This window comes from Copadichromis virginalis, linkage group LG4, assembly GCF_057382275.1.
Source record: "Copadichromis virginalis isolate Kocher_CV1m ecotype Utaka linkage group LG4, C_Virginalis_male_GT1.1, whole genome shotgun sequence".
Classification (NCBI taxonomy): domain Eukaryota; kingdom Metazoa; phylum Chordata; class Actinopteri; order Cichliformes; family Cichlidae; genus Copadichromis; species Copadichromis virginalis.
Genome location: NC_140621.1, coordinates 14,846,134 through 14,858,129, shown reverse-complemented (window position 1 = coordinate 14,858,129; position 11,996 = coordinate 14,846,134). Strand labels below are relative to the sequence as shown.

General features: G+C 42.7%; 1 protein-coding gene across 1 annotated transcript; it reads right to left on the bottom strand.

Annotated features, from left to right (window-relative positions):
- Window positions 1–10,957: 10,957 nt before the first annotated feature.
- socs1a (suppressor of cytokine signaling 1a) lies at window positions 10,958–11,734 on the bottom strand. The gene has a single exon (XM_085453758.1). It carries the CDS (start codon window positions 11,675–11,677, stop codon window positions 11,030–11,032), a length of 648 nt encoding a protein of 215 aa, XP_085309884.1. The 5' UTR covers window positions 11,678–11,734; the 3' UTR covers window positions 10,958–11,029.
- Window positions 11,735–11,996: the final 262 nt, after the last annotated feature.

Sequence of the window (11,996 nt, the reverse complement as noted above, 5' to 3'; positions counted from 1 at the left end):
GCATTTAAAACCCAGGAGGGCATGGAGCTACCTGCCAGAGAGCAGCAGGTAAGCGCATAGTCCCTCCTGCTAGCCCTCAATGTCTACGTGTATTTAAAATTGAGAGGTGGGCAACAACGCCAGGGGTGAGGTGTACACCCTGATGGTAATTTGGACTCCGTGTATCGTGCCCACCCCCAAGATCCTATATGTATGTGTAATGAGAGTGTGAGTAATGTGAATGTCTAAGTTGTGGGATAAAATTGAGGCAGAGGCAGCCAGAAGGGGACAGGGAGGGGGGGGGGACAGAGGGGGTAGCCTCCCCTGCACCCTGGTGACATACCCCTACTCCAAGGCCCTGCATGTGTGGGTGGTTGTGGTGGAGCGGGAAGAGGGAGGCAGCTGGAGATGGGGAGGGAAGGAAGGGAGGGGCAGGTGACCCCTCCCTGGGGCCAGCGGGGGAGCTTCCCCCAGGGAGGGAAAGAGGTGTTTTATGGAGGAGGATATCTGGAATAACCTGCTTAGCCTTCTGCCAATTTCACATAAGCAGAATATGATGATGCTTTAAAAGCAATGAGCACCACAAAGAAAGGTCAGCTTCGGGTTGCTAGTCACACAGGCCTAGAGACCTGTCGGCAACAATCCAGCAACCTCCAGTCGCAAGGTAGAAATGTGCATTTCCCACCCAGATGTAAGATGCTGGCAGTCACTCAAAATTGATTACTAAAGCCCCATTCACACAGGCCTACAGACTGGTCAGTCACCCCATGGTAACCAGCAGTTGCTAGGGAAAAGTGTGCATTCCACAACTAGTTGGCAAGTGGTTGCTGGTAGTTGCTAGAATAAAACTGGTTGCATAGAGGTACACACTGTTACAGCAAACATCTGCCTGGGGTTGGTTTGGTCAGTAGCTCCATTTGCCAGTAGCGTGCATGGAAGATGGAAGAGTTGTCTACAAACTACAAGCAGTGAAAATATGAAAAACATAAATGGAGAACTTTCACCTTCAAAGTAAAAGTTGTGCTGAGGTATAAATTTTCCTTTGAAGGCACTTTGAAGATAAACCGTCTTTCCAAACCCACGCATTTAAGTCTCATTAACGCTTAAAGTAATGCATCATAATTAGCACTTTGAAGTACAGGCAGGTACTGACTTCTAACGTTTTAAAGGATTTCTGTGCCACAATATACAGCAGAAAAAAAGTCATCTCTATTAACCTGGTACAACGCCGGTAATGGCGAAACTGCTAGCTCTACTTATCACTTGGAAAACTGCACATTCCAGGAAGTGCATGCACACTGCTAAGAAATGGTTCAGCACATGACCAGATCTTTTTTACACTGTAATTTACAGTATTGTGCAAATGGCACCTCATTTCTTTAAATTTCACATCCCAGGCACCAGACTTGTTTTGTTTTTGTGTGTTTTTTTTTTTTTTTAAAGTGGTCTTGAGTAATACTTCCCTACGTTGTGTCATCCTTGTTCAAGTTTCACTACTGCTCTGAGAGTAAATAGGTAAGTTTTTACAGACAAATCAGTGCCTTCCGTACAAGCTACTGGTGACCACAGTAGTAGTTTGGACAGCACCAGCTTTGGGACAATTGTCACCTGGCGACAACCCGGAACTTCCAGCAACCTTTCACCAACCACTTGCGAGTTACAAATTTTCCCTACCAACTGGTGGTTGGCAGGGAGTCACTGGCAACTCTCTGGGCCTGTGTTTGACGAGGGTTTAGCTGAGGTGACACCTACCTTCCAGCTAGCAGCCAAGTCCGCCCTCACCTGTTACTCAGTGTTGCAACAGGCTTAACTATGTATAATTTTAAGCAATATTAAAATTTAAACAGGCGAGTTTTAAAAGTAAAGGTAGTCACTTTAATAAAAAATCCTCTGCCGACTGGCTGTTTGAGCTGAGCGTTTTAGCATTAGCTTCACTTTTTATATAACATGTTCTTGCTACAAATGTTGAACTGATTAAATAGTGTTTTCTGTGCCATAAGCAATGTAGCACATGAGGTACCTTTGAAATCAATTAATCAGGGCAAGTTCACAGATCCCTTCGTTGGATTTCATGAAAACATGTCTCAGATTATCCTCAGACTTGCTAGCTCTGCAATAGACTGCCAGCATGTCCACTTGGTAGACATGACTCTGATAAGTGGAATAAAGTTGACGCATTGATGGATATTTACAGACTATAAAAAGGCTAGCACTTACACTTCTGTGTGAGTGGTATGAGAGTTCAAGACAAATACATTTTATATCACCAGGCAGTCCATGACCTTGTGTTCAAACCCCCATACAACAAACTTTATATGGTGTGTGGATCAGTCTGTTTTCAGCTTTGACAGATGATCCCTAGACCAAGTCACATTATCATATGGATTTTGGCTTTTAAAAAGTACTTTTCCACTGCACTTAATCGATACATTGTTTTGAGAAAGCTAAAAAAAAAAAAGCCTGTCTGGCTTTTGATCACTTTGGGCATCCACTTTACAAAAAAATGCATTTAGCCCAGTCCACTAATGACAATAGTGGACTACTGGCCTTGGTCGAGGTCTGTGCTCTCCGAGTGCCCTTCAGGTTTTACTTGCAGACAGAAAGTGAGAGAGGATGGTGCTCATTTCTTTTGCTTGTGGTTTTCTTTCCCCTCTTCACAGAATCACAGCTCAATACTCTAGCACAGCAGAGGAGGTTCTCCTCTGTGTTTCTGAGAGTGTGGGAAGATTTCCACTGATGTTTGGGTTGCATTTCCTTTCTGCCGCTGACTGAGTTTGGTGTCAAGTAACACACACACACACAAGGAATTCGCAGAATATTTTTAAGGCCGATTTGTCATTTGATTCAATTTTAGTTCAGATGTATTTGGTTTTGAAACATGGCGATTTCTGAGAAATCAGGCCCTCAAAATCTGGTCCTAAAATCTGGGGAGTCATCAGGAGAGAGGTGAAACAACCACCTCGATGTCACTATGAAACTTCAACAGGGATGTCTGTCATTTCTCTAAAAAGAAACATTTTTCGCTCCGCAGTTCTAACAGATATAATGAGGATGTTTCCAAGTATGAGGCTTTTTGACTTGAATGTGCATGTGAGATGTAATCTGCTGGAGCTTATGACGTTACGCTTCGCACCCTTATGTTATGGTCCTGTGGCTGCTGCAGGAACCCTCAGTCATTGTGTGGTCTGTACGTGTCAACTTTTTTTTTGTTTATCGCGGTTCCTCTCTTCAGGGAAGTCTGGTGATGTGTGCGTAAAAGTGAAGAGGTTCCTGGTACTGCAGCAACACTCTGTGTGTGTGTTTTCTCTGTACTAACCGCAGTGACTGCGATGATTGGAGATTAGTCTGTGCACTCATATGTGTTTCATATGTATGAAACAATGATTCTCTTTAAAAGTGCATCGTACTTCACATGCGCCACTTTTAAGATGATGCTGTTCATCAAAGATAACTGGTGCACTTACGCTCTGGTTTTGTTCGTGGTGCACGGTGCAGCTGAACTGAGGTTATCTTTGAGCGTTTGGCAGCTTTAGTAGAAATGGATTAAGTATAACGTGTAGAACAGTTACAATATTTTAAGGAGACTTGTGTGCCACAATGTGCAGCAGACAAAAGTCATTTTTCTTAACTTGGCCCAAAGGCTGGAAACGGGGAACGGCTAGCTCTTAGTATCACCAGGCAAACAGCACAAATTCCAGGAAGTGACTGCACTCCGCTAAGAAATGGTTCAGCGCCTGACTCCCCCCACCCGCACCATGTCTTTTTTTACACTGTGATATTTAGTACTGTGCAAAAGTCTTGAGTCACCCCTCATTTCTCTATATTTTGCTTCCAAGGAAACAAGATTTCATGTGATTTTTTTTCTTTTGTTTTATCTGATCAGCAATAACTTATCACAGCAGTTGTTCTTTAGACTTTCTGAAGGTCTTTCAAAGTTTTTTCTTTGGACATTGGCTGCTTTTTCACTCATTTTCAGTGCAGCTCTTGTACCTGATCGTTTTTAGAGGAAAGTCCCAACAATTTCCATGTCTTTAGTTTAATCTGTAAAAAAATTCTAAAGGTGACACAGTTTGATAGACATCAAATAAGAACTTTTCACCAACAATGTGATTCCCAAAGAGTTATTAGGTGAAAACTTGGCCTATCTCAACATGGTGTGCAGTGTGTCCTTAAAATATTTGAGGAAATTGGACAAGTGAAGGACAAAAAAGCATCAAGCCTATCTACAGAAGAGGAACAGTATCCGAAAGTCATGTCATGACAAATCCAATGACAAATTTTTGGTTTAAATCATCACTGATATCAGTTCAAGAGAGAGGGATAACAGTGAGTGTCTACAGCCATCCATAAACGCAAGGGAAGCTCTGTCAAGGTTTAGGCGTACATTTCAGACACTCATGTTGGGGATGTTGTCAAAGCTGATCAATGCTTTACTTTCCATCTTGATTATTTTCCCAAACACACTGTCCATTGAATATATCTGGATAGAAAAACACACAGTGGAACACTATCAGTTATGGACTGGCCTCACCAGAGCGTGGACCTCAACATCATTGGAGCAGTGTGGGATCATCTTGATAGAGAACAGAACAAAAGGAAGCCAACATCCAAGAAAGAGCTTTGAATGGCCTTCAAGAAGCCTGGAGAACTATTCCTGAAGACTACTTAAAGAAAAGACGAAAAAGCTGCCTAAGAGAGATCAGACTATGTTGAAGAATAAAGGCAGTCATGCTAACTCTGTCTTTGCCTTATATATTGCATTTCCATTTATCTTTGCACATGTTTTAATTAATCAAATAGAGAAACGAGTGTAGGCTCAAGACTTTAACACAACACTGTAACATATTAGGAGACCTAGAAGGCAGATTTTGTTACCTTATGATGAGGCTAAGTTAGTTAAGGTGTTGTTCTGGCCAAAGTACCCTATGACCTTTTCTGGTAAACACACTCATGCTAACTACAGGCTGTAAATGGATGACAGTCAGGTATTTCTGATATGATAAATCATGGAATGAAGTCAAAGTGTGCCTCTTTGACGCTTTTCAAGACACGCACAAATTCATTTCAAAACCAAGTGTGTGTGGGTATGTGTGGGTGTCGGGGGGAGGTTGGGGGAGGCCAAAGCATAAACATAAATTGCTATTCTGTGACTCAAGGATCTGAAATTGTTCTGGTAACTGCACAATGTCAAGTTCCTTGTAAGTGTCGGTAATTCAAAATTTTCTCAATGAGTACACAAAGCAGTGAATGATGCGCCATTTAAATCTCTGTGACGTCTCTGCATAATAATACAAAGATAACAAGCACCTCATGCGATTTTCTCTTATATAGAAAGTTTTTAATTCTGAGCTTTATTTTAAGGGGAAAACCTTAAATATACTCTTTTTTTTTTTTTTGCCTGTTTCATTTATCTGAGGGCAGGCATGAATAGATGAATCAGAAATTCAGATAATGTCAGGCCTCCTTGGATGAGGGTATCTAGTGATAATGGCCGAAACACCCGATGAATCCAAGGTCCACTACTGACGATGTGTCCCAAACTGGTAAAGTGTCTGGGCTGCCTTTCCTCATAACAGCCATCCCTCAAGATTTTCTCCATTTACAGCAATGCAGGACTGTAATATCTAGTCCTTTTTACTGAATTGGTCACAAAGTGAAGGGGTCGATGGTTTTCTGTCTTTTGCTGGCACATTCTTATGTCCCTCTGTGTTATACTGCATAATCCTACTACTAGTTACGAGGCTCTATGAGGTATCCTTACTATCATGAGTTATTAGTTGCAACCACCCACAATGTAGGTCATAGGTTAAGTATTTAGTAAAATATGCTTAGTGAAGGATAATTAAGCATGGAACTGTCTGTTTGTTCAATACATACGCAGTTGGATCCTTACACGTTTGGACACTTTATTGACATTTTGTCTCAGATGTTCAGCTTTACTTCAAGGGTCTTCGTTTTGTTTTGTATGAACTGCTTAGGAGTTACAGCACTTAACTCCTACACAGAACTCATTTACAAATTGAATTTAATGGAATTTTATTGATCGATAGACTGAATCGCAGTTACAGGTGAGACCTGTTTCCTCGTTGTTCAATGACATATTAAGTGGGTAAAAGACCTGATGTTGATTTCAAGTTCTGAACTTGCATTTGGTATCTTTACATTAGATTGTGAAGATCTTGCGAGAGAAGATACTTTGAATATCAGTACACTCAAGAACATGATGGCCAGATTAGACTTGCCTGCTTAGTTCTTGACACATGAAACCGAGATTTATTTGTGGGGAAAGTCTAGAGTAAGAGAGAAACAACTAATTGAAGATGTGAGTGCTGATGAATTCTGAAGTGTACTCAGATTCAGCTATATGACATCAAGGGAGGATTTAAAATGATCTTAGCACCTTTGTTAAACCCCTATTCATTAAAGCTAAAAGTCTGCACTGCAATCACATCTTGATTGCTTTATTTGGTTAGCTTTGGTTAGTAGGTTGTTTAGGTCACTGTGTTGGTTTACAGTGATATGATATGGATATATAATATAAATTTGTCCTACTACTCTTTCAACTGCTACTGCTACTACTGTACCTGCTATTCTCGTGAAAGTCATATGTCTTGAATCCAACAACGGAATCAGATCAAATGTGATTGTCTAGAGAAAAAATGTAATCTTTTGTGTGTGCGTTCATCGTCTTTCATGAGAGAAGTCTGGAAATGCTTTAGCTGGGAACTATTTAGTCATTAGCATTGAACATATTTTTCCCACGTATGAAGCAAAAACTAGAAAAACCGCTTCTACCTCCTCCAACCAGTCTGGTTGCAGCTTTCACCAGACTCATGTGATTCATAGAGCAGTGGAGCGTAGCTATAGCTAGTGTCAGGATTGGTGTCGTCAATTCAGTATGAGACCCTTCCTCTTCTGCTCCTTAGTTACTTCTTTGAAAAAATGACCAGAAAGCTGTTTGTACAACGTGGTCATCTGTGAAATGATAAGAAGATTGGTTCAGTGAAGAGCCTCTTCACTTTTGGCAAAGTCAGTTCTGAAGCTTGTTGTGGTTATCTGATGACCAGCACTTCCACAGATCTGCCATCACCACATTGTTCATTGTGAAATATCCCCACTAACAAGAACTGGAAGAAGGAAATGGAAAACAGGAAATGGATGACTAATGATTTTTCAGGGAAATCTGTTTTTTCATCACTTCTCAACAAGAAGTAACAGGAAAGACTCGTCCAAGAAAACTCAAGCAAGCAGCGAGGCTCCCCAGCAGCCTGCCTGGAAGCTAAAAGGGGGCTAATAGCCTCCACCGCAGAAGCAGTCATGTCCTGCGATGATGGGAGGATCTCTTTCATCAGAACCCTCCGATTAAAAGTACAGCAGAATCACAGTTCTGAAAATGGAGCGTCGCATTCATACTGAACGTCATGCAACACCTCCTCTTTTTACGCTTCTCCGCCAGCCTCGTTCTGAGCGTCCCTTTCTCTCTCTCTCTCCCCTTGGGCATTGATTGTCAATTGATTTCTGTAGAAGCGCGTGCAAGTAAAGGACAGAAAACTCCACGCGGAGGATTCCACAGAAATCAGCTGATAAGCACATAGTTGCAGAACACCTCACTTCACCTTTCACTTCTCAAAATAGTCAGGAATGTCCTTAAAACCAAGACGCTTCAGAGTGAAACTGCGCTACTGTGTGACTCACTCGTCACCAGCCTTCAACTCCCTCCCCACTCCACGAGATACAGCCTGCGCTCAAATGTCAATATCAAATATAATTTTAAGATAAGTCTTTATAAGAATGGATGACTGATAGCGCCTATATAAGCAAAGGCATTACAATCATTATCGTTACTCATAATCCACTCTATGACTTGGTGTGTGTTCCTCTTCCTCAAGCTGAGGTAATTATATCCTCAAACTAGTCAAGTTTACTTGAATCAACTGTGAGTATTATATTCAGTATGACTCATTGTTTTATGTTTGTTTGTGTGTGTGTGTGTGGCTTCAATTGTCTAGACTCAAAAAAAATTCCCCTAAAGAACACAGAGCTTTATTGGTAAGGTTTGGTTTTCAGCGTTGGAGTTTTGGTTAGCTGTGAGGAAAGGATAGGAGTTTAGGTAAGCTGACAACGTCAGCGCAGAAATGAAATGTGCTCCACACAGTGTGAAACAGTGACACACTGCTCTCACAAATGTCATGAAACTGCTAAATTCAGCCAAATTGTGATGCTCTTAGGCGATAAACCTTTTTTGGAGTCACATGTAGATCACAGTTCCCACACAGTCTGCATTTGCAGTTTTACATGTACAAAAGCAACATCAGTTTACATGAAATCAGACTTTAGGAAGGAAAAGGAAAGGCTTAATCAGCTGGGAAACTGGCACCTGGGGGGCTAACACCTAGCCTGGTTCTTTCAGTAATTAGCAATATGACAGTATACAATTGACACCAACTAATACGGTCACTTGTGAACGTCCTCTATTTTATATCTGGAAATGGAAATGGACTGATTCTTATATACTGCTTTTCTACTCTGCTTCAGCAGTCAAAGCACTTTATACAACATACCTCATTCACCCATTAATACACGCACTTTTTCCACACCTAAGTGCTTTCTATCTGAGAGTCACACACATTCACACTTCGATGAACACATCAGAGACCAACCTGGGCTTCAGTTTCTTCACCAACGATACTTTGGCGTGCAGACTGGAGCCGCCAGTAGCCAACCAGGCCAAACCACCAACCTTCCAGTTAGTAGATCACCTGCTCTACTTCCACCTCACTTTGATTTCTGTAAAAACCAAAGAGTAAACCAGCGGATACCATCATAGCATTCTCTACTACTACATCAGATTTCCTTTAAGCAGTACACATGCCAACAGGAAAAAGCCTTGGAAGGCTGGAAGGTAGGACAAAAGAAGGTAGGCCAAAAGTACTGAGCCATTGTGTCCACGAGAGCTGCTGAGCCATAGGAATCCATGCCCCAAAGGTTGCCGCAGCAATGGCTTACTATTACAACACCACACTCTATTTTAGTGAGCTTTGGGGCTTTCACAAATCTTTGTAAAGGCAAACCACATTTCTAGGTGACTGACTTTATTCACTTGTAGCAAAGGGACAGAAAACATGTGACTCCAAAGATTAAGTGGCACGGCCCAATACTTTAGTCCATTGCCAGGTAGCTGTGAACTGTTCACACTGCGTACACTCACACTTGTAAAGATTCATTGGTGTTTGGCAGTCTGTGAATGTCTTCACAAGCCGGATACTCAACATGTAAACAGGAAAACAAGGACTTTTAAATCCATTCATACTGAGGTCTAAAAAGTCTGGTTGTGGGTTCAGACGGAAGTCCCTTAACTATTGGCTGAGGCCGCTCAGTTAGAGCTGCTCCTACTGCTACTTCTACAGCTTTATTTAAGTATGTGTAAAGTCACAGTTGCATTACTATCATCAGGTATTAGTCACACCCCTTAGTTCATTTTAGGGCAGCGTGGTAGTAACAATGAAGTGTGAATGCTAACTTCCTTTAAAAAAATACGCACACATTCCAGTCATGTGAGTCGCACTCAGCCAGGTGTGCCACCTGCTGTTGCTGCACTGATTATATCAAAAGAAAAGACAAACCCAGCTTTGATTGGAAAGCAAGTCTCTAAGTTAGTGCTTCTGTTGTTTAGTTTGTCTTCACTGTTATCACCTGATTTCTTTTATTACTTCAACTCACTGTGTTCATTAACATACGATTAATGCATTTCCTACCCTACTCAAAGTTTATTTCTCATAACTCGAAGCCTGACCTTGATCTATCATGTATCTGTCTAACCACTAACCCCAAAAATTTCCCACTTCCTCTTGAGAGCATTTTAATCTGTACTGGGTCCAAATTAGATTGAAAAAGCAACACACACACACACACACAATTCATTACGTGTCACCTCTCCCCCTGATTCTGGTAAGTGTGTCTGTATCTAAGCGTAACAGTCCATTTACTACCAAAGTAACCCCACCCACCTGTCACTTTGCCCTACCGAGATGAATCACCAAGTGACGGTATACTGTACAATAACCTTCCCCATTTCCTCGTGTCTGTCTGTCTGTCTGTAATGTGAGGGTGTGTGTGTGTGTGTGTGTGTGTGTGTGTGTGTGTGTGTGTGTGTGTGTGTGTCCCTCCTTCTCTCACTTAACTCCCACAAAACTCCCACAAGTCAGTGCGGAATGACAGGAAAAGTTAAAAAGTAAAACATAACTATCGCAGTGAGTTTAAATACTTTATTTAAAATAGAATAATAAGACATGTTAAAAAAATATGTTCAATTCAGTCACGAAACTCTCACATGTGAGCTTTGTGAGGGAGACAGGAGAGCTAAGAGTTACAGTACATGTGTTTGAGGCCTGTCTTCGACACTGACATCCTCCGTTGGGTTTTCAAGAATGAGACAGATGACAGTTCGAGAGTCAGTGCTGATTGACATTCATGTGTGATGTAAACATTCCACATTATTAGAGTATTTAAACCTGCTACAAAAATATATCTCCCTTGTGGCATGGCAACAGTACCCTCCGCCATCCCTCCATGCGTCTAAATGTCCGCTCTCTTAACGTCCTTGGATAATATTTATGTTGGACTACAGTTTCCAGTGGAACGGCGGCATTCACAGGCGAGCCCACCGGTTCTTTCATCTCTAAAATAGCTCTGTTGTGTCTGTAGTTTTCTTTTAATGCAGCACATCCCAACTTTTCATACTTCCTCAAGAGCAACAGGTGCTCTGTCCATGTGAAACTGGGAGTTGAGTCTCTAGAGGTAATATATGTTGAAATGTCAGCCACAAACCCACTCCAGCTGGAGGCTGTCTGCACTCGACTGCTAACGTGTTCTCCCTTTTCGAGCATTTGGGAGCTTTTCAGCTCAAAGGGTTTTCCCTGTAACCATATCACAGCAGTCTCAATCTCCACTGAGTCGCAGACAGGCTTTACCAATCCCTTGCTGTTACTTGGTAAGGGCGACCTTCTTGAAATTATAAATAATACTGTCAACAGTTTGTATGGTAAGCTGGTTACAGTTTGTAAGGGAATTCCAACAGAAAGTCTTGGGCGACATGTGTGAGCGGCAGCTCTGGAACCTGGCTTGCCCCTCCACACAGCTCCAAGATGCGCTTCCTGCACAGCTCCTGCAGCGTCGGTTCCCATTTCCTGTAAGGGACGCTCAAGCTCTTCTTAGGAGAATTGATGTAATGCTCCAAGAGGGCAAAGAGTGTTTGGAAAGACCGCAGGTTGCCCGCTAGTGAGAACTTCTGGCACTTGTAGTCAATGCGCACGCTGACCGGTCCCGTCTTGGCGTGGTAGGACAGCGTGAAGAAGACGTCTTTCTGACGGCTATCACGGATGAGGAAGCTGCCCAGCGGGGCGTCCCGAAGCATGCGGTGAGCGTCCTCCACTCCCAGGGGACCCCAGTAGAAGCCGCAGCGCTCGAGCTTGGATGCTGTGTCTGTGATGATTCTGCAGTCCTCCTTGCAGGTGAACGTCGGAAAGTGAGTCAGATAGACGGAGGGCGTTCTACGGTGTTGATTGGCTTGACGCTGAAGCTGCTCCACTTCGGTGCGAAGTGTTGAGGAGGAGGAGGAAGACAAGGATGAGGATGATGATGATGACAAGCTTGACAAGCGGGTCTTGTCATGGCCTTCGACCGTGCCGTCGGCTACCATCCTACAGGGGAGAGAGGCCCCAGACCCTCTCCCATCTCTAACCACCACACTGACATCCTGAGAGACAAACAGACAGAAAGGTCATTGACTTTTTCACTCACAACTGAGGCTAGCATCACTTTCACAGCAGCTTTGAAAAAAACCCAGACTTCTCAAAGCACAAAGAGCGCTGGTGTGCGCAGATAGACGAGAAACGCCTTGTAGTTTCCACTGAGCAGTTCAGCTTTGTTATGACTTGGATCTGCGGTTAAGCCGGCATAAAATCGACAGTGATGGTTGCCACAGCCAGACTACTGTACAATCCGTATGCCCCCCCCCC